The 26,057-nt window shown below is 50.1% G+C and overlaps 1 protein-coding gene across 1 annotated transcript in view; it reads right to left on the bottom strand.

Moving 5' to 3' along the window:
* LOC102096552 (IgGFc-binding protein-like) overlaps positions 1-26,057 on the bottom strand; it is a 72,879-nt gene that overhangs the window by 12,694 nt on the left and 34,128 nt on the right. Inside the window, exons 46-91 of the mRNA XM_065073226.1 lie at positions 25,781-25,980; positions 25,298-25,678; positions 24,658-24,944; positions 23,708-23,979; positions 23,026-23,118; positions 22,408-22,649; positions 22,029-22,312; positions 21,645-21,922; positions 20,755-21,353; positions 19,818-20,382; positions 19,467-19,666; positions 18,984-19,364; positions 18,344-18,630; positions 17,394-17,665; positions 17,099-17,182; positions 16,756-16,848; positions 16,416-16,565; positions 15,804-16,060; positions 15,616-15,700; positions 15,132-15,215; positions 14,786-14,878; positions 14,403-14,495; positions 14,150-14,233; positions 13,657-13,749; positions 13,317-13,466; positions 12,705-12,961; positions 12,517-12,601; positions 12,033-12,116; positions 11,687-11,779; positions 11,347-11,496; positions 10,735-10,991; positions 10,547-10,631; positions 10,063-10,146; positions 9,717-9,809; positions 9,334-9,426; positions 9,081-9,164; positions 8,588-8,680; positions 6,946-7,193; positions 6,490-6,667; positions 5,838-5,946; positions 5,270-5,361; positions 4,467-4,643; positions 2,413-2,615; positions 1,999-2,143; positions 1,004-1,245; positions 177-341 (exon numbers count right to left, since the gene is read on the bottom strand). Of these exons, the coding sequence (XP_064929298.1) occupies positions 177-341; positions 1,004-1,245; positions 1,999-2,143; positions 2,413-2,615; positions 4,467-4,643; positions 5,270-5,361; positions 5,838-5,946; positions 6,490-6,667; positions 6,946-7,193; positions 8,588-8,680; positions 9,081-9,164; positions 9,334-9,426; positions 9,717-9,809; positions 10,063-10,146; positions 10,547-10,631; positions 10,735-10,991; positions 11,347-11,496; positions 11,687-11,779; positions 12,033-12,116; positions 12,517-12,601; positions 12,705-12,961; positions 13,317-13,466; positions 13,657-13,749; positions 14,150-14,233; positions 14,403-14,495; positions 14,786-14,878; positions 15,132-15,215; positions 15,616-15,700; positions 15,804-16,060; positions 16,416-16,565; positions 16,756-16,848; positions 17,099-17,182; positions 17,394-17,665; positions 18,344-18,630; positions 18,984-19,364; positions 19,467-19,666; positions 19,818-20,382; positions 20,755-21,353; positions 21,645-21,922; positions 22,029-22,312; positions 22,408-22,649; positions 23,026-23,118; positions 23,708-23,979; positions 24,658-24,944; positions 25,298-25,678; positions 25,781-25,980 (8,624 nt within the window). The remainder of the gene's footprint in view (positions 1-176; positions 342-1,003; positions 1,246-1,998; positions 2,144-2,412; positions 2,616-4,466; positions 4,644-5,269; positions 5,362-5,837; positions 5,947-6,489; positions 6,668-6,945; positions 7,194-8,587; positions 8,681-9,080; positions 9,165-9,333; positions 9,427-9,716; positions 9,810-10,062; positions 10,147-10,546; positions 10,632-10,734; positions 10,992-11,346; positions 11,497-11,686; positions 11,780-12,032; positions 12,117-12,516; positions 12,602-12,704; positions 12,962-13,316; positions 13,467-13,656; positions 13,750-14,149; positions 14,234-14,402; positions 14,496-14,785; positions 14,879-15,131; positions 15,216-15,615; positions 15,701-15,803; positions 16,061-16,415; positions 16,566-16,755; positions 16,849-17,098; positions 17,183-17,393; positions 17,666-18,343; positions 18,631-18,983; positions 19,365-19,466; positions 19,667-19,817; positions 20,383-20,754; positions 21,354-21,644; positions 21,923-22,028; positions 22,313-22,407; positions 22,650-23,025; positions 23,119-23,707; positions 23,980-24,657; positions 24,945-25,297; positions 25,679-25,780; positions 25,981-26,057) is intronic.

Genomic DNA, 26,057 nt, shown 5'->3' with positions numbered 1-26,057 from the left:
AAAGAAATTGTTGTGAAAAGGAAAAAATAGAAAGGAAAAAAAAAAAAAAATAACATCATACAACACAGCTGCAAAGAAGGATGCAATAGCAAAACACAGGAATAAAAAAAATTAGAAGGAAATGTGCAAAGCAGCAGTTTTGAAATAGTGCCAAGTGTTTACATACTAAATCTTACCTTTGAGAAATAAGAATGTGGGAGGGTGATTTCCAGATGGTGATTGCCATCATATTTCACTATCACACCAAAGTCAGTTTCCACTACTATAAATCTGCCAACACTTTCAATGGACAGACCTCGCACGCGGTTCTCCAGTGGAGTGTAGACTCTCTCATTGTTCAGCTGGAGAGACATGTCATTTTTCAGTATGGACATTCTTCCATGAAAGCCTTTCTGCTCACAATCTATGTTCCTTGCAGTATTGAAGATTTCTCTACGACAGTTTTAGCTTCTTTACACTTCTACCATTGCATGTTCCAACTATGGGTTGCAAGAATCAGCCTTTCAGCTGAGGAAATCTGGGCAGGACTCGTGGCCTGTACCTTTAACAGGGAGCTGGAAAGATCCCTGTTAGTGAGCAAGCTCTTACCCACCCGTAGGGTGGATTCCCTGGCTCCAGTACTGCCGTCGATCCCTGTGCTATTCTAGACCAATACAGTATGAGTTGCTTTTCCTCTGCACCTGTTAGCTAGCTATAGGTGATGTGGCTGACAACAGTTGTTGAAGCAGGGAGCCCCATTCTTTAGTTCAGGCAACAATTCTGTGAACTGGAGGCTCTGGACTCCATCTCCAAGACACAGACAATAGAACAGTAAACCCAAACCAGAAGCCTTGGGAACTAGTGAGAAATATTTCCCCATGATATCCAGTTAATGGAGGTGCCCACAAGTATTAAGCATATGTGTACATATTCCTCAGGACACAAGAAGATCTTTTTTCTTACAGCTACTGTAGTGAGCTAATTTTAAGATACTTCTTGCAGAATAAAGAGCACGACCACCTACCAGGATTCCTTGGCTTTTCTGGAGAGTGATTCGTACACCATACACATCTATGTAGACTTCTTTCAGGTATGTGGCTCCTCTTAGTCCTCTGTCTTCATTCTTGCCAAGGATGGTTATAGGGATGACACTGTTGTTGTTGACAACCTCAACCAAGGTGTATGTGCAGGTACCCATAAAAGTGTACATCTTTCCATCAAAAGTGAAATAATGGGGATCTCCTGCTACTTGACATGTTGCTTGGCCTGAAGGTGAAAAAATTATATAAGAACTTTGGACTGGATTTCACCATGGACTCAGCTGACCAAAGACATTTCCACTAGTGCAGCAACCTAATCCTGATCATTATTATGTGGGCAAAACTTTACAGAGACATCTGTCAGGTTCATGCCAATGATATTTATTTGGAAGTAAGAAATTTCCAGAAAGTGTCTCCTAAATTTAATTTGCAAATTATGTACAAATTGGCAACTTGGCAGCAAATGAAACTCTTTCTACATTTCTACATGCTGTTGTAGCTATGATTTGTAGTAGTTGAGAGTAATACAGAGCTTTTCTACTTAGCTATTTAAAAATACATCATTATATGTATAAATACAGGTATAAGTATGAAAGTAAATAAATTTGCATCTTTATACATAGATACTTAACAACACTTGTCATCACCCAGACTCTCAGAAATGAAGTTCTCAATTATTCCCAAATTTAGAGCTTGCAGCACTGGTGGTGTAGAACTTGAAAAGGAACACAAGAGAAAAGGAACACAAGTGACATCGCAAATTTTGGGAAGCATCAGCTTTTGCTGATAGTCACTACCACAGAAAGGAATCTGTGTTTGCATGATAGATAGTCATGTCTTTTAATCTCTTAGCACTGGCAGCAGTCAGCTGGGACTTCCTTGCCATCACATACGAAAATGTATTTCTAACGAACCTAGAAGGAGAAGAAGGATCTAATTATAGAATTGACATTGAGAACCATTTTGGGGCAGGACTTACCATTGGAATGACAGCCCAGCACACCATCCTGAACACTGCATTCCTCTCGGACTCCACACTCCCAGGGTGTGCATTCAGTGTTGTTATTAGCCTTGCAGGTACAGCGCTCAGTGCAGGGATAACTGGTGAACCAGCTTTCATCCAGCTGAGCAGAAAAAAAATGAGTGTAGAGGTATATACTATGAGATGAAATTACTAGTAACTGAATGTGCATGATAGATGATTATTTGGGCAATTATAGCCACATAGCTCATGGATCAAGGTGGCTGGCAAAGTGAATCTATTTTGTTATTATTAATGGTGTGAATATTAATTATGATAGTGTGATTAATTTTTTTACTCTCATGGTGATAAAGAATGAAATCCATCATTTGATTTTGTTGTTGTTTTCTTTAAATGTCTCTGGTAACTTGCCTGGTGATACTGGTTTTTCTCATCAAGACAACCACAGCTGCTTTCGGGCACACATTTGTCTCCACTCAAAACATAGCCTTCCTTACAGAAGCAACCTTCCACTGGTAAGGAACTGCAGGAATCAACTGCTGAGATGTTCAGACAGGTAGAGGGACACCTAGTGCCACAGCTCTTGTAGATGCTGCCTCCAGGACAGGACATTGCTATAGAGAAAAAGAAAAAATAAGATCACCGAAAAGGGCAAAATCATAATTAAAGTTATCCTGACGCTTTCACTGTTTGCTCCTGAAAAAATACAAAAATTACTGGGAGAAAGTCTGACACTGAACAGTGCTGAGTACAAAGCATTTTGTTGGCGTGTGAGATAGGTGGCATTTGTTAGAGGTGGGTAAGACAGGTAGGCTACCCTGCACTTCACCTCACAAAGAAAGTCGAACATGGTAAGCATGCTTTGAGGGCAGGTCTGATGTGATCATACAGAACTAATTGTGCTTGGTTCAGTAAAGCTTTTTCTGCAGATTTAAAGGCAAAGTCACTCCGTTAAAGGAACAGAAGAATCTTTTCATCTATCAGCTGATACGATGCCATTACTGTAGTTACTATCTTAACACCTGCCATATGTTTAAAAATAGAACTAAAAATCAGTATCTGTCTTTCACTGAGACACCTTGAGGAAAATGTATTATACTGTCACACCTCTCCTGCTCATGATAGAATTTGGCTTCTGTCACTCAAAGAATGCTGTCCAGGGAAAACATAACATTTCACAGAAATCCTGGAGCATTTGTCCATTTCTGTCATCTAAAAGACACCCTAAATACTGTTTCTGACTAGATTCTGTGAGAAATCTCTACATATGACTCTCATTTACTTCTGTCTCTAAAGCAAGTCATGTCAGGCAATCACAGCCAAAACCCCCAGTCATCTAACCAAAGTACCTGCCCTTTCTCAGGTTCTTAATTGACTCCAAATCTGATTTGGAGGGTTAGAAGCTCCTTTCTTGCTCTGTCTTGTTTTTGTAAATGAATACTCTTTGCTCTATCCTCCCAGGGCTGACTTACTGAGTGTTTTGAAGCTGTTCTAGAGTCACAGTAATTCTTTTTCCAAACTGAGCAGCTTCCAGAATTTCTCAATGTTAATTTATGGTTTCATTTTAATGTAGAGTTAATTGTTGATCACGGGGAAAAAAAAAAAAAAAAGAAAAGGAAAAGTAGAAATTAAAAAGGAAAAGGGAAAAGGATAAAGGAAAAAGGAAAAAGAGGTCAAAATCTGCAGAAGGTAATACAATGGTAACTGGCATAATAAAAGTTAATGTAAAAGACAAAAAAAAAAAACATAGAGAAGAATTATTATTTCAGCGTGGTTGACCTTTAGAGGACTTTTTTTTTCTCCAGGTATGTATTTTTTGGATATAAAGGTCCTTTAGAAGAGGTCTGGAAAGCAGAAAACTGCATAAAATCAGTACCTGGGGAGTCCCTGGAAAGCTTTATTCTATGAAATATGAGTTCATTATATGAAATCTCCCATAAGGTCATTCTGAAGAGAATTAATCAGGAGATAGGTGAGAATACTTGACTTCTTTGCTTCATAGAGAAACTCTTGTAAACTTCCTAGAAACAGATGTTTCTCAAGGTCTCTTATTAAACTAGTTTTTTAACCAAAAGCCATCCATAAGCACTTGTGTATGGAGGACTGCCAGCTCTGCTGACATTGAGGATGGTAGATTTTCAGGAGCGCAAAACAACAGTTATTACCCCAATGCAGAAGCTCACATAAGATACAGCTGAATGTAATCAACCTTTTCCAATAAAATAATAGCAAATTATTAAAACTTTAAGGATTAGACCTGCATGTATCCAGATGTTCTTGAAAATTACTGTTTTATACAAATACTGGAATGGTACTGAAACTGAAGCAGGCTCAAGACATGACAAAAGAGAGACTACACTCAAAACATTACATTGAATGAAATAACATGTGAAAAAGGTAGGGGAGAATGGGCATACTTTTGAAGTTTAAATCCAGAATAAATATTTATAAGTCACAATACTCACGGCAGAGAGTAGCATTCCTCCACTCTATGCATATTCCAGCATTGATACATGACTCGGCATAGGCCTGCAGTGCATAGCATAAGGATGTTGCCAGTCCATCAGTGAAACACATATCATAAACACAGTTGTCAAAGAAATTCTCTGGAGACACTTTGGTATGACAATCCTTGAAGATTCCTGTGTAAATCAAGAAAGATATATATAAGGATGGAAAGAAATTGGGAATTATAAGATCACCACTGCGATCTATTTTCTGTCATATGAAATGTATTGCGAGTGTTCCAGGCTAACTCTGTTTCGTAAGTAAATCCAACTCTTGAAATGGAGCATGCACAATGAGACTTGGCCCACTGGATCAGGTTTTCTTCTTTTTGCATGACTAATACAACATAGCTTAAATAAATTTAGAGTTTCTTGTGAGGCAAGTCACTAATTCCAGACAACTGCAGGGGCTGTCCAGTGCAGGGAACATCTACAGAATTTCAGATAAAGTATCTGTAATATGTGCAATGACAGTGCCCTCTCATCTATTATTTTTTAGCAAGCAGGGTGCAAGTCACTATAAAGCAAAGAGCAGCTGTGGCTCCTTGTGCACAGTCTCAGATGATCTTCATAGACACATTGTCGTTGTTTGAATGGTTGACATATCTTGACAAAGTACCTATGAGTTTTATGTTGGCCATTCACACTGGAGGTTTTATATGCTACCAATGTGAGCTCAGAACGATAGACTATAGAGAAGAAACAACACAAGCTATAAAGTGCTCTATCATATGGTTCAAAAAGAGCTACCAACATACTACCTGTTGAGTCTGTGATCATGCCACATGCTGTGTTCTTCTTTGCTTCACTCTCCAGCACAGGATCACATTGCTCTTCTGTCTCACTGGAGCATCTGGGGAAAGCAAGCAAAATCAAATATGTGTTTCACATCTCTTACTATCAGATTTTCAGTGCAAGACTGACACATGACAACCCTGCACAACAGGGTGCATTTTATTACAGTCACAAGACTTTATCCAGCTTCTTTGAAAAGCCTTATTGCTGAATGGACTCAATTTTTTTATGCCTTCTGAGCTATTAAAAGGCTTATTTGTAACTGAAAAAAAGAGCTATGGATCTAATCAGTTATGGTTTCCAATTAGGAAAGTGGACAGAAGTCCCATCCCTCTCCTGCTCAGCAAACAGTTCCTGCTTCGGAAAACAAGTCCTATTCGCATTCCCTGTTTAATGTAAAGGGGCAGCTCCCTATTTTAATGGGTAGTTGGAATATGTAAAATGGTACTGGATGACAAAGCCAGTGAGTGGGTGGATGTATGATTTTATAGAGTTTGATTAGCAAATGCCATGTGATGAAACTAATATACATACATGGTGTTATTCTCAGGCACAAGCCAGCTTTCTCCAAGATCAGTGGAAGTACTTGCAATGTCTCCATTGGGCTTTATGTTGTCATCATTTGGATCACCATTATAATTACCTGTGAAGGTAAAAGAGATTTATGGGACACATGAAGTTCACACTTGTAGGACAAACCTAGGTTTCAGGCTGTAAAATAGACTACGATTAATTAGGGAGAGTATATATGCAACACCAATGTGCACTGGGCAAAATAAGAAGAGCTAAGTTGCATTTCAGACTTTGACCACTGACAAGAGTTGCTGGTTAGAGACTTGTGGACCTAAGGCAAAAAGTCTGAAAGTTCTTATGTAACTAGATCACATTGCATACAAGAAAGAATTGTTTAGTGAAAAATCCCCAGCTCATTTCCTTGGATCTTACCTGTAGAACATTGGACCAAAAATCAAATGGTGTGATTTACACCAATATATCCTTAGGGATTTTGCAAGTAACATTTTTGAGAAACTAAAACATTCCAGTAAGTTTTATTCACTGCTATAAATTCTAGCCCATCTGACAAAGACTAGTTGTGTATAGAGTAAGCAGGACATGCTAAGAAAAAAAGTTTAAGTAATCACCTGCCTCCAAGACTCACTAAAAAGTGACTAAGTCTGTGACTTACCACAAAGGCCACAGAGCAGACCGCTGTAACTAGAGGGCACAGAGACTTCTGCATAGTGATTTCCATCATATCTCACCCACAGTCCAAAGTCAGTTTCCAAGAGAATATATCCACCACTGCTTTGAATACTGATCTTCTTTTCAATAAGTATAGGCAGGTTCATTCTAGTGCCATTCACCTGTATAGCAAGTTGTAAAAGTTAGTGTATGGCTGCTGAGACCCCTACAACTATCAGCAGCTAAAATAGATTAGTGAAAGACATGATCTTGTGCACAAGGGAATTGGAAGTAGTTAAAGAACACTTCATCTGAGCAGATTTGTTGGACATCTCATTAAAAGAGGTACATTTAACTAATAGAAAGTATGCTATGAATTCTACCATCAGATAAAGTATTTAATTATCTGCATATCAGTTTAAAAATACTATATATGTCCTTTAAGCAAGTATTTTCTTACATTAACTTTCTTGTTTTTTAGCAAAGAAATCTGGTTGCCATAGACTTCTACTTGCACTGACTTCACATAAGAGACTTTGGTGTTCACTCCTCTGTGCTCATTTGATGTGGATACATCAAAGTATGGAAGTGTTTCGGAGATGTTGCACACTTTGGAGAGAGTGTAAGTGCAATTTCCCATGAAATTATGAACTCTATGGTCAAAAGTGTCATAATGTGGATCCCCAAAGGCACTGCAGGAAGCACGGTCTAGGAAGAAACAAAGACAGACAGATGGAATAATTAGCTCTGAATCTCTACTAGACTTCTGCAGTTGCTTAGTTCCCACTTTGTTTGTTTGACTTTGTAATTGCTGCTGAGATATAACAGTGATGGCATCAGTCAAGAGCATTCTGAAGTCCAAACCAGCCTCTCATCTTTGGACCCATAAATAATCTGTACTCTTACATATCAGTCTATGCTAAAGGTTGAGGAAGAAAGACAAGCCAAAAGATTTTATTTTTTTTAAAAAAAACTTGGTTATTAAGACATTACTATGTAAATTGGAACAGTGAAGTTTTTACTGTACGTGTCTGAAAGGCTATTTCTGACAAAATAGGAAAAATATACCCAAAAAATGTACTGGTTTGCTTGACCAGAACAGACAGCTGCACTATCAGCTGTCTGGGGTTTGTACTCACATTGGTTATGGAACTCATATTGAACACTGCATACACAAAATGTCCTTAACACACTTTTAAAAAATATTGAAGTTAATTAGCCAGTGATACGAAGGGAGGTACACAGCAGTGTGTGTGCATTTGTGTGTGTGACTGAGTAAGGTTTTGAGTCCTAATAAGAAATTCCCATTCCAAGACAAAAAAAAACCCCTCCCCATCAAATCTTAGCAGAGTTGAGCTTGCAGGTGTTCTATGGTCTTTATCAATAACAAAAACTAATGAAAGGAGGTCCTTATCTCTTCTCTGCTTTTCAACGGCATGTTGCAAAGCCAGGTATACTTATGGTTGTGTTTACATGTCAAACATAACTGCTTGTCAAACTATTAAAACTCCATGAAATACATACATAACAATTACTAAAAAAAAAAAACAGAAGACATCCAAACTGACTAGCTGAGATAGCACTCTCTTATACTTCAGATGACAGGTATAGATGATTCAGTGCTTAAAAATGGAGGAAAGGAAGAGTTAGAACTTATCTAAACTGACATTTTAGTGTAATCCCTAAAAACTAAAATAAAAATAACCACAATGACTCATTCTTTTCCAGAACCATATGTTTGGATTATATCCACAAATAAAAAATGTGTAAGCTAAATTAAATTTCAAGACACTACAAACAATAATGCCTATATAACAGATGAAAACTTGCCATGGAAAAGGGTAACTTAAATATATCAGGCAGCTGCTCAACAGTTACCAAAACCCCTGACACTGTGGCAAAACAGACCCAGGGCAGGACTACAATAGTGACTACTCAGAAAGAGTCACAGCACTGAAGGTCTGTCCCACCCATATGGGTGGGTGAGAAACGAAAGGGTCAGACCCTTCGATATAAAAACCGTCATTTGGCTGTAGGACCAGAATTAAGAAACTGAGAAGTTATGACAGGCACTAAGAGATGGGGATGGGAAACAACAGTACCTGAGCTCGGTGTGGGTCTTGGTGGTGATTGTGTGCGTGGAGGCTGTGTTGTAGTGCCTGGCAAGGGGACTGTGGGTTTTGATGTCGATGGACCTAGAACAGGAGAGGGTGAGAGGAAACCCACACCAACATGAGACTTTTGTTGCAGGCAGCTGGCCCACCTGCCCCAAACACCCAACACCATCACCAGACAGACACAGTGCAGGGATCACACAGAGATGCCACAGCCCAGACGTGCAGCCTCTTGACTACAGACACTGCTTCCCAAGCCCAGGAGAATCACAGAATCACAGAATGTTAGGGATTGGAAAGGACCTCAAAAGATCATCTAGTCCAATCCCCCTGCTGGATCAGAAACACTTAGATGAGGCTACACAGGAAGGTGTCCAGGCGGGTTTTGAATATCTCAAGAGAAGGTGACAGGAATGAATGAAAGCTAACTGAACCATTGCACCAGCAGTAGAAGATGTGGACGGAAATAGAGCAGTAGTACCTGAACTTGGTGTGGGTCTTGGTGTAATCAGAGGTGGTGTTGTGGTGTCTGGCAAGGAGGTTCCAGGTGCCGTGGTTGATGGACCTAGCACAAGAGATAGTTAGAGGAGATCTGCATCAACACTGGAGTTTTGTTGCAGGCAGCTGGTCCACCCATCCCAAAGACCCCAGCAGTGTGACCAGGGAGGCCCATAGCAAGAATGACAGAGTGTCATATCTCAGAAAGAGCCCTGCCTCTCCAAAAACAGCAGTACCTGAGGTTGTCCCAGGAGATGATGTTCCTTGTGTGTGGGGCAGTTGCGTTGTGGTGTCCGGCAGTGGGGTCGAGGGTGTTGGGGGAAGTGGACCTATGGAGAGACAGAAGTAGAAGCGATAATTGTCAATAGGGCGGATCTGTTCCAGGCAGCTGGTCCACAGTTACCAAAAAACCCCGACACAGTGGCAAAAGAGACCCAGGGCAGGACTCCCACAGTGACTCCTCAGAAAGGGTCCCAGCACTGAAGGACTATCCCACCCGCGAGGGTGGGTGAGAAAAAAAATCTCAGACCCTACTGTATAAACAAACGTCATTTGGCAGATTAAGAAAACAGAGAAGTTATGACAGGCGCTAAGAGATGGGGATGGGAAAAAGCAGTACCTGTGCTTGTCCCAGGTGCTGGTGGTGGTGTTGTACGTGGAGGCTGTGTTGTAGTGCCTGGCAAGGGGACTGTGGGTTTTGATGTCGATGGACCTAGAACAGGAGAGAGTGAGAGGAAATCCACACCAACATGAGACTTTTGTTGCAGGCAGCTGGCCCACCTGCCCCAAACACCCAACACCATCACCAGACAGACCCAGGGCAGGGATCACACAGAGATGCCTCAGCCCAGACGTGCAGCCTCTTGACTACAGACACTGCATCCCTTGGCCACGAGACTCAGCAAAAGCTAACTGAACCCTTGCACCAGCAGTAGGAGATGTGGATGGAAATATAGCAGCAGTACCTGAACCTGGTGTGGGTTTTGGTGTAAGCGGACGTGGTGTTGTGGTGTCTGGCAAGGAGGTCCCAGGTGCCGTGGTTGATGGACCTAGCACAAGAGATAGTTAGAGGAGATCTGCACCAACACCGGAGTTTGTTCTGGACAGCTTGTCCATTCATCTCAAACACCCCAACAGCAGGACCAGGCTGGCCCATATCAGGAATCCCAGAGTGTCGTATCTCAGAATGAGCCCTGCTTGTCACGGGCTCTGCCACCAGCATAGCTGGCTGACAAAAGCAGGGTAGGCACTTCAGTATCTGTGCTCAATGTCTTGGCTGTGGGCCCTGTAATACATGAACTAAACAGTGACGGCAGGCCATGCCAGCACTTCAGCCCCCTAGTGCCTACAGGACACTGCAGAGACAACCTGTGCTCCTGCCTGTAGCACAGCCTGCCACCTCAGTTGGTGAAATCTCTCGAGCTGCCCTTCCCAAGCCAAACCCTGTACCTGTGCAGGATCCCTTTTCAATGGACAGGTCATCCAAGGCTACGTCGCTCCAGACATTTTCACCCCATTCTCCCTCCAGGACAATCTAAGGGAAGGGACCATTCCCAGCATTAGCTCCGGCCCCGTGTGTCAAGTGCCATTAGAAAGAACGGTTCATCTCAGATGACAGTGAGAGCCTCTGCCCTTACCTGGAAGTCTCCTGTGCTCTGCAACGTGACCTCTCCCAAGTTCCATGTGTCCCCGTGATTCCCAACGCTGCTCCATACCAGCACTCTGTCTTTGCCCGTAACCACGTACACCCGCAGGGCCATTGTTGTAGCCTCTCCATACATGTGATACCAGAAGCGGAAGCAGTGCGGTCCTTCCGAACTGCACACTGGACTGACCAGCTCAGCCACAAAGCCGGGGAGGGCATCTCTCCCTTGCAGGTAGATGTAGTAGCCGTCTGAAACAAAGCGTGAGCCACACTGTCACACACCACACCACCAAATCTAGACCAAGCAGCCAGGGACAAGCCAAGCACAGTCCTGTGAGCTGCCCCTGCTGCAGTTCGAGGCAGGCAAAAGGAGGGAAGAGCAAACATACGTCCTTCTCTAGCCACAACCCTGCCCAGCCCTGAGTCCACCTATGAACAGTGTTCTCCAGGGAGGCTCTGGCTCTGTGGGAGACTGCCACAAATGGCTCTGGATCAAGGGCAGGAAACGCGGGGCCTGTATTTGCTGATCCAAGGGTTTTATCGCCATCTTGCCAGGGACACGCCTCTGCCTGAAGGACCACTGTGTACTGATTGCTGTTCCTACCTCCTGTCGTGTGGTCAGAGGAGGGGCCGGTATTTTGCGTGGGCGTTGGACCTTTGTGCCTTATCCACTCAATGCTGCTGTAATCTGCCAGGACCCAGTCACAGAAGTCGTTGTCGAATGTGCAGGCAAAATTGCAGTCTCCTGGAGGAGCTGGATACGATGCAGAAAAGAAAGCAGAGATTCTAGGGTGAGGGTGGTGCCACCTTTTCCCTGTGTTCTACAGGGCACACCTACATCCCTGGCATGCTGGGGGCCAGGTGAGGATGGCCAGCACAGTGGACGTGCACGAGCTCAGTGTGCAACACAGCCAGTAAAGAACACTGATGGGAAAAAGCAGTACCTGTGCTTGTCCCAGGTGCTGGTGGTGGTGTTGTACGTGGAGGCTGTGTTGTAGTGCCTGGCAAGGGGACTGTGGGTTTTGATGTCGATGGACCTAGAACAGGAGAGGGTGAGAGGAAACCCACACCAACATGAGACTTTTGTTGCAGGCAGCTGGCCCACCTGCCCCAAACACCCAACACCATCACCAGACAGACCCAGTGCAGGGATCACACAGAGATGCCTCAGCCCAGATGTGCAGCCTCTTGACTACAGACACTGCATCCCTAGGCCACGAGACTCAGCAAAAGCTAACTGAACCCTTGCACCAGCAGTAGGAGATGTGGATGGAAATATAGCAGCAGTACCTGAACCTGGTGTGGGTTTTGGTGTAAGCGGACGTGGTGTTGTGGTGTCTGGCAAGGAGGTCCCAGGTGCCGTGGTTGATGGACCTAGCACAAGAGATAGTTAGAGGAGATCTGCACCAACACCGGAGTTTGTTCTGGACAGCTTGTCCATTCATCTCAAACACCCCAACAGCAGGACCAGGCTGGCCCATATCAGGAATCCCAGAGTGTCGTATCTCAGAATGAGCCCTGCTTGTCACGGGCTCTGCCACCAGCATAGCTGGCTGACAAAAGCAGGGTAGGCACTTCAGTATCTGTGCTCAATGTCTTGGCTGTGGGCCCTGTAATACATGAACTAAACAGTGACGGCAGGCCATGCCAGCACTTCAGCCCCCTAGTGCCTACAGGACACTGCAGAGACAACCTGTGCTCCTGCCTGTAGCACAGCCTGCCACCTCAGTTGGTGAAATCTCTCGAGCTGCCCTTCCCAAGCCAAACCCTGTACCTGTGCAGGATCCCTTTTCAATGGACAGGTCATCCAAGGCTACGTCGCTCCAGACATTTTCACCCCATTCTCCCTCCAGGACAATCTAAGGGAAGGGACCATTCCCAGCATTAGCTCCGGCCCCGTGTGTCAAGTGCCATTAGAAAGAACGGTTCATCTCAGATGACAGTGAGAGCCTCTGCCCTTACCTGGAAGTCTCCTGTGCTCTGCAACGTGACCTCTCCCAAGTTCCATGTGTCCCCGTGATTCCCAACGCTGCTCCATACCAGCACTCTGTCTTTGCCCGTAACCACGTACACCCGCAGGGCCATTGTTGTAGCCTCTCCATACATGTGATACCAGAAGCGGAAGCAGTGCGGTCCTTCCGAACTGCACACTGGACTGACCAGCTCAGCCACAAAGCCGGGGAGGGCATCTCTCCCTTGCAGGTAGATGTAGTAGCCGTCTGAAACAAAGCGTGAGCCACACTGTCACACACCACAGCACCAAATCTAGACCAAGCAGCCAGGGACAAGCCAAGCACAGTCCTGCGAGCTGCCCCTGCTGCAGTTCGAGGCAGGCAAAAGGAGGGAAGAGCAAACATACGTCCTTCTCTAGCCACAACCCTGCCCAGCCCTGAGTCCACCTATGAACAGTGTTCTCCAGGGAGGCTCTGGCTCTGTGGGAGACTGCCACAAATGGCTCTGGATCAAGGGCAGGAAACGCGGGGCCTGTATTTGCTGATCCAAGGGTTTTATCGCCATCTTGCCAGGGACACGCCTCTGCCTGAAGGACCACTGTGTACTGATTGCTGTTCCTACCTCCTGTCGTGTGGTCAGAGGAGGGGCCGGTATTTTGCGTGGGCGTTGGACCTTTGTGCCTTATCCACTCAATGCTGCTGTAATCTGCCAGGACCCAGTCACAGAAGTCGCTGTCGAATGTGCAGGCAAAATTGCAGTCTCCTGGAGGAGCTGGATACGATGCAGAAAAGAAAGCAGAGATTCTAGGGTGAGGGTGGTGCCACCTTTTCCCTGTGTTCTACAGGGCACACCTACATCCCTGGCATGCTGGGGGCCAGGTGAGGATGGCCAGCACAGTGGACGTGCACGAGCTCAGTGTGCAACACAGCCAGTAAAGAACACTGATGGGAAAAAGCAGTACCTGTGCTTGTCCCAGGTGCTGGTGGTGGTGTTGTACGTGGAGGCTGTGTTGTAGTGCCTGGCAAGGGGACTGTGGGTTTTGATGTCGATGGACCTAGAACAGGAGAGGGTGAGAGGAAACCCACACCAACATGAGACTTTTGTTGCAGGCACCTGGCCCACCTGCCCCAAACACCCAACACCATCACCAGACAGACCCAGTGCAGGGATCACACAGAGATGCCTCAGCCCAAACGTGCAGCCTCTTGACTACAGACACTGCTTCCCAAGCCCAGGAGAATCACAGAATCACAGAATGTTAGGGATTGGAAAGGACCTCAAAAGATCATCTAGTCCAATCCCCCTGCTGGATCAGAAACACTTAGATGAGGCTACACAGGAAGGTGTCCAGGCGGGTTTTGAATATCTCGAGAGAAGGTGACAGGAATGAATGAAAGCTAACTGAACCCTTGCACCAGCAGTAGAAGATGTGGATGGAAATAGAGCAGTAGTACCTGAACTTGGTGTGGGTCTTGGTGTAATCAGAGGTGGTGTTGTGGTGTCTGGCAAGGAGGTTCCAGGTGCCGTGGTTGATGGACCTAGCACAAGAGATAGTTAGAGGAGATCTGCATCAACACTGGAGTTTTGTTGCAGGCAGCTGGTCCACCCATCCCAAAGACCCCAGCAGTGTGACCAGGGAGGCCCATAGCAAGAATGACAGAGTGTCATATCTCAGAAAGAGCCCTGCCTCTCCAAAAACAGCAGTACCTGAGGTTGTCCCAGGAGATGATGTTCCTTGTGTGTGGGGTAGTTGCGTTGTGGTGTCCGGCAGTGGGGTCGAGGGTGTTGGGGGAAGTGGACCTATGGAGAGACAGAAGTAGAAGCGATAATTGTCAATAGGGCGGATCTGTTCCAGGCAGCTGGTCCACAGTTACCAAAAAACCCCGACACAGTGGCAAAAGAGACCCAGGGTAGGACTAGCACAGTGACTCCTCAGAAAGGGTCCCAGCACTGAAGGACTATCCCACCCGCGAGGGTGGGTGAGAAAAAAAATCTCAGACCCTACTGTATAAACAAACGTCATTTGGCAGATTAAGAAAACAGAGAAGTTATGACAGGCGCTAAGAGATGGGGATGGGAAAAAGCAGTACCTGTGCTTGTCCCAGGTGCTGGTGGTGTTGTTGTACGTGGAGGCTGTGTTGTAGTGCCTGGCAAGGGGACTGTGGGTTTTGATGTCGATGGACCTAGAACAGGAGAGAGTGAGAGGAAATCCACACCAACATGAGACTTTTGTTGCAGGCAGCTGGCCCACCTGCCCCAAACACCCAACACCATCACCAGACAGACCCAGTGCAGGGATCACACAGAGATGCCTCAGCCCAGACGTGCAGCCTCTTGACTACGGACACTGCATCCCTAGGCCACAAGACTCAGCAAAAGCTAACTGAACCCTTGCACCAGCAGTAGGAGATGTGGATGGAAATATAGCAGCAGTACCTGAACCTGGTGTGGGTTTTGGTGTAAGCGGACGTGGTGTTGTGGTGTCTGGCAAGGAGGTCCCAGGTGCCGTGGTTGATGGACCTAGCACAAGAGATAGTTAGAGGAGATCTGCACCAACACCGGAGTTTGTTCTGGACAGCTTGTCCATTCATCTCAAACACCCCAACAGCAGGACCAGGCTGGCCCATATCAGGAATCCCAGAGTGTCGTATCTCAGAATGAGCCCTGCTTGTCACGGGCTCTGCCACCAGCATAGCTGGCTGACAAAAGCAGGGTAGGCACTTCAGTATCTGTGCTCAATGTCTTGGCTGTGGGCCCTGTAATACATGAACTAAACAGTGACGGCAGGCCATGCCAGCACTTCAGCCCCCTAGTGCCTACAGGACACTGCAGAGACAACCTGTGCTCCTGCCTGTAGCACAGCCTGCCACCTCAGTTGGTGAAATCTCTTGAGCTGCCCTTCCCAAGCCAAACCCTGTACCTGTGCAGGATCCCTTTTCAATGGACAGGTCATCCAAGGCTACGTCGCTCCAGACATTTTCACCCCATTCTCCCTCCAGGACAATCTAAGGGAAGGGACCATTCCCAGCATTAGCTCCAGCCCCGTGTGTCAAGTGCCATTAGAAAGAACGGTTCATCTCAGATGACAGTGAGAGCCTCTGCCCTTACCTGGAAGTCTCCTGTGCTCTGCAACGTGACCTCTCCCAAGTTCCATGTGTCCCCGTGATTCCCAACGCTGCTCCATACCAGCACTCTGTCTTTGCCCGTAACCACGTACACCCGCAGGGCCATTGTTGTAGCCTCTCCATACATGTGATACCAGAAGCGGAAGCAGTGCGGTCCTTCCGAACTGCACACTGGACTGACCAGCTCAGCCACAAAGCCGGGGAGGGCATCTCTCCCTTGCAGGTAGATGTAGTAGCCGTCTGAAACAAAGCGTGAGCCACACTGTCACACACCACAGCACCAAATCTAGACCAAGCAGCCAGGGACAAGCCAAGCACAGTCCTGCGAGCTGCCCCTGCTGCAGTTCGAGGCAGGCAAAAGGAGGGAAGAGCAAACATACGTCCTTCTCTAGCCACAACCCTGCCCAGCCCTGAGTCCACCTATGAACAGTGTTCTCCAGGGAGGCTCTGGCTCTGTGGGAGACTGCCACAAATGGCTCTGGATCAAGGGCAGGAAACGCGGGGCCTGTATTTGCTGATCCAAGGGTTTTATCGCCATCTTGCCAGGGACACGCCTCTGCCTGAAGGACCACTGTGTACTGATTGCTGTTCCTACCTCCTGTCGTGTGGTCAGAGGAGGGGCCGGTATTTTGCGTGGGCGTTGGACCTTTGTGCCTTATCCACTCAATGCTGCTGTAATCTGCCAGGACCCAGTCACAGAAGTCGCTGTCGAATGTGCAGGCAAAATTGCAGTCTCCTGGAGGAGCTGGATACGATGCAGAAAAGAAAGCAGAGATTCTAGGGTGAGGGTGGTGCCACCTTTTCCCTGTGTTCTACAGGGCACACCTACATCCCTGGCATGCTGGGGGCCAGGTGAGGATGGCCAGCACAGTGGACGTGCACGAGCTCAGTGTGCAACACAGCCAGTAAAGAACACTGATGGGAAAAAGCAGTACCTGTGCTTGTCCCAGGTGCTGGTGGTGGTGTTGTACGTGGAGGCTGTGTTGTAGTGCCTGGCAAGGGGACTGTGGGTTTTGATGTCGATGGACCTAGAACAGGAGAGAGTGAGAGGAAACCCACACCAACATGAGACTTTTGTTGCAGGCAGCTGGCCCACCTGCCCCAAACACTCAACACCATCACCAGACAGACCCAGTGCAGGGATCACACAGAGATGCCTCAGCCCAGACGTGCAGCCTCTTGACTACAGACACTGCATCCCTAGGCCACGAGACTCAGCAAAAGCTAACTGAACCCTTGCACCAGTAGGAGATGTGGATGGACATATAGGAGTAGTACCTGAACTTGGTGTGGGTTTTGGTGTAGGCGGACGTGGTGTTGTGGTGTCTGGCAAGGAGGTCCCAGGTGCCGTGGTTGATGGACCTAGCAGAAGAGATAATTGGAGGAGATCTTGACCAACACCGCATGTTTGTTGCAGACAGCTGGTCCACCCATCCCAAACACCATGGCAACATTGTGACCAGGGAGGCCGATAGCAGGAATCAAAGAGTGTCATATCTCAGAATGAGCCCTGCTTGTCACGGGCTCTGCCACCAGCATGGAGACCTCCAAAGGAGGTCAATGGAACACTTACCACAGATAGTGCCAGCGCTCCAGTCTTCCAGAGCAACGCCTGCCTCAGCACAGGCTGCGGCATAGGCCCCCAGGTCATTGCAGAGCTGCTCCGTGCTGCCACCCGTGGCACACTGGTCATAGACACAGCTCTCAAAGTACGTATTGGGTGGCAGAACTGCGTGGCACGGCTGGAACGCGCCACCGAGCTGCGTGAGGATTGCACACTGCTGCTCAGCTTCCTCCTCCTCCTTGGGGGAGCAAGACACAGGCGGGCTGATGGCCGGGTCACACCTACAAAGCAGACAGGCAGCACTGAGCTCACAGCAGCCTGTGGACCCCAACCACACCATTTCTAGACCTCCTCCCCAGCCAAAACCTCAGCCTCTGGAGTCCTGATCCCTTGCTAACACAAGGCACCCACGGCTGTCACTTGCGAGGGCAGGCAGCACGCACCACAGTCACCATTACCTTCCGTGACATCAGGTGGACAGAAACCCATGACTCAACAGCTTGGGAAAGGTCTCATGCCAAGGCCTCAGCCCACTCTCTTTCTGGGGTCAGGAATGGTAAGACGTGGAGTGGGATGGCAGGGCCCTGCACAGAGGTCACCGAGGTCCCCCTCTCTCCCGCCCATGGGGAGAGACCACGGGGCACCCTGACTGCATGGAGGGACCTGGACGCTGCCGCTAGCAAGCCATCCGTGAGGGGAAAGGGGAACGGCCACACGTCTTGCACCCACTTGCAGACAGAACATCCCACTGGTGGGTGCAGTGCAGAGGTGAGATGCCACAAGGATACATCTGCAGCTCTGGAGCCTCCACGTCATCTCACATGCTTTCCCACAACTGCCTGGCTCCTCTGCCTTGGCCTGTGCCTGCCATTACCTACCCTCCCTCCTGGTGCCCCTCACAGCTCCACTCTCCCACTCCCCCTTCTGTCTGCCATCTCTGAGACCGAACAAGCACTCACGGCCACTCATCATCCGGCACCATCCAGCTGTTTCCAAAGTCATTGAAGTTGGGCACAACCACCCCATCGGGTCGCGTGAAGTCGTCCTCCGGGCTCCCGGTGTACGTCCCACACAGCCCACACAGTTTGCCCTTGTACTTCTCAGACACGGTCACTAGCAGCTCATTGTCCCCATTGAACTGCAGCTGCAGGCCCAGACTGGTAGACACCCGCACGTAGGAGCCGCTCAAGGAAATGGTCACCCCGGGGGCAGGAGAAGCAGGCAGGGAGGCCAGAGCACCGTTGATCTGAAGAAGGGGGACAGAAGGAGACAGAAACATAAGGAGAGGCCCGCCACTGAGACGTCACTGTTCTCCCCTGGGCTGGTGCCAGGGCCCAGTGAGCCAGAAGCACTGCTGGCCTGAGAAACCCTGCTCAGGCCCATGAGAACAGCAGCTGCTCTACATACAGCACACCAAAAGCTCAGGCAATCAAGCCGAAAATCTGGTGCTGTGTGGGCAGCTGTATCTGCCCCACTCAGAGCCTTCCCATGCTCTTCTGTGAGCTTGTCTCCAGGCTCGGGGAATATCAAGCTCTTCCTGGGGACACAGTGGTACTTAATGGCACCTACAGTTCTTAGGTGTAAAAAGGAGGGGCTTACGTAGACGGCCTTGTTCTTGCGCAGCTCAATGTGGAGGCCTTCCATGGACAGTGCCACAGAGTTCAGTGCTGTCCAGCTCTGACTGCCGCGATGTTCGTTGCGGGTGGTGATGCTGAACCCAACGGAGGAGTTGTCACAGCCTGTCACCACCGTGTAGTTGCAGGCGCCCTGGAAGTGGTGAAGCTTCCCATCGAAGGTGCTGTAATGAGGGTCACCATAGATGTGGCAGAGAGCAGTGCTGGCTGGGTAACAGCCCCTCTGGCCGTTCTGGATCTTGCACACCTCGTCCTCAGCACAGGACAATGCAGAGCAATTCATTTGGCCATTGGCTTCACACCAGCACTGGCGAGTGCAGTTCTCGCTCACAGAGTACTCGCCTTCCTGCAGGCAGAGAAACAGCGAGCGTCAGTGTATCAGGCAGGAAAACTAGAGGCAAGGGAGTGTCCTGGGAGGGCTGCAAGCCAGGGCAAGGTTTTTACTCACGCTGTAGTAGTTGCCCTCAAAGAGGCAGCCACAGTTGGCCTCGGGCACACAGGTGTCTCCGCTGAGGAGGAAGCCAGAGGTACACGCACAGCCCTCCATGCAGGGCTTGGAGCAGTTCTGTGGGGCTTGCCGGTCAACACAGGTGGCAGGACAGCCGGTCATGCAAGGGTCATAGTAGCTGTTGGCGGGGCACGACAGTGCTGCAAGGGGAAGGGGACAATTAGGTCCAGCAAGGCGTCAAGGAAGGATGACATTCGGGAAAATGGGACACCAAAGGCTTGCTTTGGCCAGGGATTCCGGGCACAAGGAGCAGCACATTTCCCTTCTGGCAACGGCAAGGCAGGTACTCACGGCAGAAGGTGGCATTCCGCCAGGGAAGAAGAGTCACGCCCGCTGCCTGGCATGCGTCCGCGTAGGCCTCCAGAGCAGCACACAGGACCTCCTGGCCACCATGCAGGGCACAAAGGTCATAGAAGCAGGTCTCAAAGTAGCTCTGGGGGTTGATCACGGCGTGGCAGCTCTCAAAAGAGCCAGGCCTGGCAGTCAGTATGCCACAGAACTCGTCCGATCGGTAGAGCGTCTCCTCTTCTGCACTGCAGGGTGGGGGGGCTTCGGGGACACCGCAAGAGGTGTCTCCGTCTGGGACCTGCCAGCTCTCCCCAAGCTCATTGGTGTTTGCAGCTTGCTGCCCGTTGGGCATCATGTAATCGTCCTCTCCCCGGTTGTTGAAGTTCCCGCACATGCCACAGGTCAGGTTGAAGTAGGTGGTGGGCACCTTCACCTCCACCGAGTGGTCAGTGTCGTAGGACACTATGAGGTTGAAGTCTGTCTCCAGGACGATGTAGCGGCCGCTCCTGCTCACCGTGATGGCACCTCCCGCTGCGCTCACCGGCAAGGTCCGGCGCACATTGTTCACCTGGGGCAAACACACCACAGTTGACCCTGCACTTGTCCCTGGCCTCCCTGCGGTTTCCTACCCCACGGAAATCAGCTGCCAGTTTGGGCTCGGCAAACCAGTGTCGGTGATACCCTCACACCCAGGCGCCCCCCCTGTGGCTTGCAGAGCCGTGTCTGTACTCTGCACTCGGCAGGGGCCTCTGTTCAACTTGGGCCACATTCCCCATTGGACTCTTCCAGCTTCAGACACTCCAGGAAGGAAAAACAAAGCAACCCACAGGCTTCAGGGGAACCCACCCAAGTCTGGGACAACGGACATGTCCGGCACAATGGAGATGGCTGGTACATGCCAGGCCCTGCCAAGAAATGTGAACGCCGCCGCGCTGCCTACCAGCACTTGGCTCGTCTCCTCCTTGACCATGGTGATGCGCTCCCCGTAGACTTCAACCACGACCTCGCGCACATAGGACACGCTGGTGCTGCCACGATGCTCGTTCTTGGCCTCGACATTGAAGTAGGGCAGGGAGGTGGTGTTGGAGCACACTTTGGCCAGGGTGTAGGTGCAGGTGCCCATGAAGTTGTGCGTCACCTTGTCAAAGGTGTAGTAGTGAGGGTCACCGTGCACGTGGCAGATGCCGTAAGACTGTTCGAGGCACTCAGGTTTCCCATTCTGCACGCCACAGTACTGGCCGGCAGGGCATGAGGCGCTGGAGCACTGGACTTTGCTTCCCCGCGCAGGACACGTGCACTTTAAAGAGCAGGTGTTGTCGGCCCAGAACTCTGAGCCCACGGGGTAGTGCTGCCCATTGTGCCAGCATCCGCACTGCTGGCTGGGCACGCATCGGTCATTGTAGAGCAGGTACCCGCTGTCACACACACATCCCTCCACGCACGGCTGGGTGCAGGTAACAGGAGCCATTGGGTCAACACAGGTGGCAGGGCAGGCCGCAGCACAGGGCTCGTAGTGACTGTTCGCTGGACAGTTGATGGCTGCCGAGACAGAAGACGCGGCCGTTACTTGGAGCATAACTCTCTTCTCTGGGCTCTCTTTTCCCTTTTGAAAGACTAACGTTCTCTATTTTCCCTGTGGTCTACTTGGCTCAGCGCGTATATTAAGCCATACCTGACCAAATGGACCAGGATATGGTGCCTCTAATAGTGAAAACCCCCTGCATACCCACGTGGTATGGAATGCAAGTATTTCTTATTCCCCACCCCACTTTCGTTCGTGTGCTGTGTTCTCCTGAGAGTAAGCATCCGTGGTCCTGTCTGCGGACTTACGGCAGAAGGTTGCGTTCCTCCATGCAGGGATCTTGACACCAAGCGACTGGCAGGCATCTGCGTAGGACTGCAAGCTCTTGCACAGGGTCTCGTGGTCCAGCCCCAGCTCACACAGGTCATAAAGGCAGGTGTCAAAGTAAGCGCTGGGGCTCAGCACAGCGTGGCACATCTGAAACGGGCCGCTGGTGTCACTGAGGAGCCCACAGAAGCTGCTGCTGGCAATGACTTCCTTGTCCGCCTCAGTGCAGGCTGGGGTGGGCGGCGGTCCGGCTGAGCAGCTGTGGAAAGACAGGGAGAAGGGCCCCTGGGTCATCTGGGGGCTTCTCCTGGTGCCCCCTCCCCTTGCCCAACGTGTCCCCAGACCTGCTGGGGGGCCACACACACCTGCTGTCGTTGGACACCTGCCAGCTGTTGCCCAGGCTGGTGGAGTCTGGCTCCAGCACCCCTTCTGGGTTCAGGAAGTCATCTGCTGCCATTCCGTTGTAGTTACCGCACATGCCACAAACCTTCTGCCCAAAGGTGCTCGGAAGCGTCACCTCCACCCGATGGGACCCATCAAACTTCACTGTCAAGCCAAAGTCTGTTGTGATCACTGTGTAGAACCCACTGGATGAGACCTGCACGCCCACGGCTGGGGTGCAGGGCAGGATCTCTGCCACTCCGTTGACCTGGAAGGACAGAAACCAACACAGGGTTGGAGCAACCCAGCTGGCACAGCTCTCTCCTCTCACAAAGCTCCACCACCTCTTCCCCTTGTGCTTACCGTCACCGCTCCGCCTTTCTCCAGCCTTATCCTCTGGCCGTACACATCAACATCCACGTATTGGACATAGGACACGCGAGTGTTGCCTCCCCTGTGCTCGTTGGCTGCTTCCACGTTGAAGTAGGGCAGCGAGCTGTTGCTCTCACACAGCTTGGAGAGGGTGTAGGTGCAGGTGCCCATGAAGTGGTGGAGCTGGTTGTCAAACGTGTGGTAGTGAGGGTCTCCTTCCACCACACAGGTGCCTGACAGTGGAAAGACCGGAGGAAACATTCAGTTAAGCCCCATTCTTCCACCTATTCTCCACTGCCCGCCTGGCACAAAGAACATCAGCCAAATGAATGGTCTACTCCTTTTACCAAGAGACTGAGTCAGAGGAGACCTGTGTTAAGACAGGATTGGTTTTTTTTTTCCAGGTGTCTGGCTCATACCTCCTCAAACACCTAAACGCCAGAAAGACAGGTGCCCCAACCATCCCTCAGAAAGAGAATGGCTCTCAATGTGTGTCTCTGTTTTTCAGGATAGCGACACAAAGCAAATAACAGCCATCCGATGCAAATCCACCATGTGTCCACTATGGGTGTTGAAGATGACACAAAAAACCACCAAAGCCAGCAGTACCTGAACTCAGCCCAGGAGATGTTGGCGGTGGTGTGTGGGGTGGCCGTGTTGTGGTATCCGGCAATGGGGTCGAGGGTGTAGAAGAAAGTGGACCTATGGAGAGACAGAGGTAGAAGTGATCATTGTCAACACAGGAGATTTGTTCCAGGCATCTGGTCCATCCTTTCCAAACAACCCAACATCGCGACCAGAGAAGCACAGGGCAGGGATCACACAGCAACTCCTCAGCAGAGATTCCTGCACTCGAGTGTTCCCGCACCAGCATAGCTGGAGGATAGAAGGAAACAAGCAGCTATTGGATACAGGAACTGCATCCCCTAGCCATGAGGTCAAGTAAAGTTAACTGAACACTTGGCACTAGAAGATGGGGATGGAGCATGAGAGCATCTGAGCTTGGTGTGGGTCTTGGTGTAAGCAGAGGTGGTGTTGTGGTGCTTGGCAAGGTGGTCCCAGGTTCTCTGGCTGACAGGCCTGGCACAAGAGATAATTAGAGGAGATCTTGACCAACACCGCATGTTTGTTGCGGACAGCTGGTCCACCCATCCCAAACACCATGCCAACATTGTGACCAGGGAGGCCGATAGCAGGAATCAAAGAGTGTCATATCTCAGAATGAGCCCTGCTTGTCACGGGCTCTGCCACCAGCATGTAGACCTCCAAAGGAGGTCAATGAAACACTTACCACAGATAGTGCCAGCACTCCAGTCTCCCAGAGCAACGCCTGCCTCAGCACAGGCTGCGGCATAGGCCCCCAGGTCATTGCAGAGCTGCTCCGTGCTGCCACCCGTGGCACACTGGTCATAGACACAGCTCTCAAAGTACGTATTGGGTGGCAGAACTGCGTGGCACGGCTGGAACGCGCCACCGAGCTGCGTGAGGATTGCACACTGCTGCTCAGCTTCCTCCTCCTCCTCGGGGGAGCAAGACACAGGCGGGCTGATGGCCGGGTCACACCTACAAAGCAGACAGGCAGCACTGAGCTCACAGCAGCCTGTGGACCCCAACCACACCATTTCTAGACCTCCTCCCCAGCCAAAACCTCAGCCTCTGGAGTCCTGATCCCTTGCTAACACAGGGCACCCACGGCTGTCACTTGCGAGGGCAGGCAGCACGCACCACAGTCACCATTACCTTCCGTGACATCAGGTGGACAGAAACCCATGACTCAACAGCTTGGGAAAGGTCTCATGCCAAGGCCTCAGCCCACTCTCTTTCTGGGGTCAGGAACGGTAAGACGTGGAGTGGGATGGCAGGGCCCTGCACAGAGGTCACCGAGGTCCCCCTCTCTCCCGCCCATGGGGAGAGACCACGGGGCACCCTGACTGCATGGAGGGACCTGGACGCTGCCGCTAGCAAGCCATCCGTGAGGGGAAAGGGGAACGGCCACACGTCTTGCACCCACTTGCAGACAGAACATCCCACTGGTGGGTGCAGTGCAGAGGTGAGATGCCACAAGGATACATCTGCAGCTCTGGAGCCTCCACGTCATCTCACATGCTTTCCCACAACTGCCTGGCTCCTCTGCCTTGGCCTGTGCCTGCCATTACCTACCCTCCCTCCTGGTGCCCCTCACAGCTCCACTCTCCCACTCCCCCTTCTGTCTGCCATCTCTGAGACCGAACAAGCACTCACGGCCACTCATCATCCGGCACCATCCAGCTGTTTCCAAAGTCATTGAAGTTGGGCACAACCACCCCATCGGGTCGCGTGAAGTCGTCCTCCGGGCTCCCGGTGTACGTCCCACACAGCCCACACAGTTTGCCCTTGTACTTCTCAGACACGGTCACTAGCAGCTCATTGTCCCCATTGAACTGCAGCTGCAGGCCCAGACTGGTAGACACCCGCACGTAGGAGCCGCTCAAGGAAATGGTCACCCCGGGGGCAGGAGAAGCAGGCAGGGAGGCCAGAGCACCGTTGATCTGAAGAAGGGGGACAGAAGGAGACAGAAACATAAGGAGAGGCCCGCCACTGAGACGTCACTGTTCTCCCCTGGGCTGGTGCCAGGGCCCAGTGAGCCAGAAGCACTGCTGGCCTGAGAAACCCTGCTCAGGCCCATGAGAACAGCAGCTGCTCTACATACAGCACACCAAAAGCTCAGGCAATCAAGCCGAAAATCTGGTGCTGTGTGGGCAGCTGTATCTGCCCCACTCAGAGCCTTCCCATGCTCTTCTGTGAGCTTGTCTCCAGGCTCGGGGAATATCAAGCTCTTCCTGGGGACACAGTGGTACTTAATGGCACCTACAGTTCTTAGGTGTAAAAAGGAGGGGCTTACGTAGACGGCCTTGTTCTTGCGCAGCTCAATGTGGAGGCCTTCCATGGACAGTGCCACAGAGTTCAGTGCTGTCCAGCTCTGACTGCCGCGATGTTCGTTGCGGGTGGTGATGCTGAACCCAACGGAGGAGTTGTCACAGCCTGTCACCACCGTGTAGTTGCAGGCGCCCTGGAAGTGGTGAAGCTTCCCATCGAAGGTGCTGTAATGAGGGTCGCCATAGATGTGGCAGAGAGCAGTGCTGGCTGGGTAACAGCCCCTCTGGCCGTTCTGGATCTTGCACACCTCGTCCTCAGCACAGGACAATGCAGAGCAATTCATTTGGCCATTGGCTTCACACCGGCACTGGCGAGTGCAGTTCTCGCTCACAGAGTACTCGCCTTCCTGCAGGCAGAGAAACAGCGAGCGTCAGTGTATCAGGCAGGAAAACTAGAGGCAAGGGAGTGTCCTGGGAGGGCTGCAAGCCAGGGCAAGGTTTTTACTCACGCTGTAGTAGTTGCCCTCAAAGAGGCAGCCACAGTTGGCCTCGGGCACACAGGTGTCTCCGCTGAGGAGGAAGCCAGAGGTACACGCACAGCCCTCCATGCAGGGCTTGGAGCAGTTCTGTGGGGCTTGCCGGTCAACACAGGTGGCAGGACAGCCGGTCATGCAAGGGTCATAGTAGCTGTTGGCGGGGCACGACAGTGCTGCAAGGGGAAGGGGACAATTAGGTCCAGCAAGGCGTCAAGGAAGGATGACATTCGGGAAAATGGGACACCAAAGG

This window comes from Columba livia, chromosome 9 (genome assembly GCF_036013475.1).
Source record: "Columba livia isolate bColLiv1 breed racing homer chromosome 9, bColLiv1.pat.W.v2, whole genome shotgun sequence".
Taxonomy (NCBI): Eukaryota; Metazoa; Chordata; class Aves; order Columbiformes; family Columbidae; genus Columba; species Columba livia.
The sequence above is the reverse complement of the archived record's forward strand: the minus strand, read 5'-3'. Positions and strand labels throughout refer to the sequence as shown.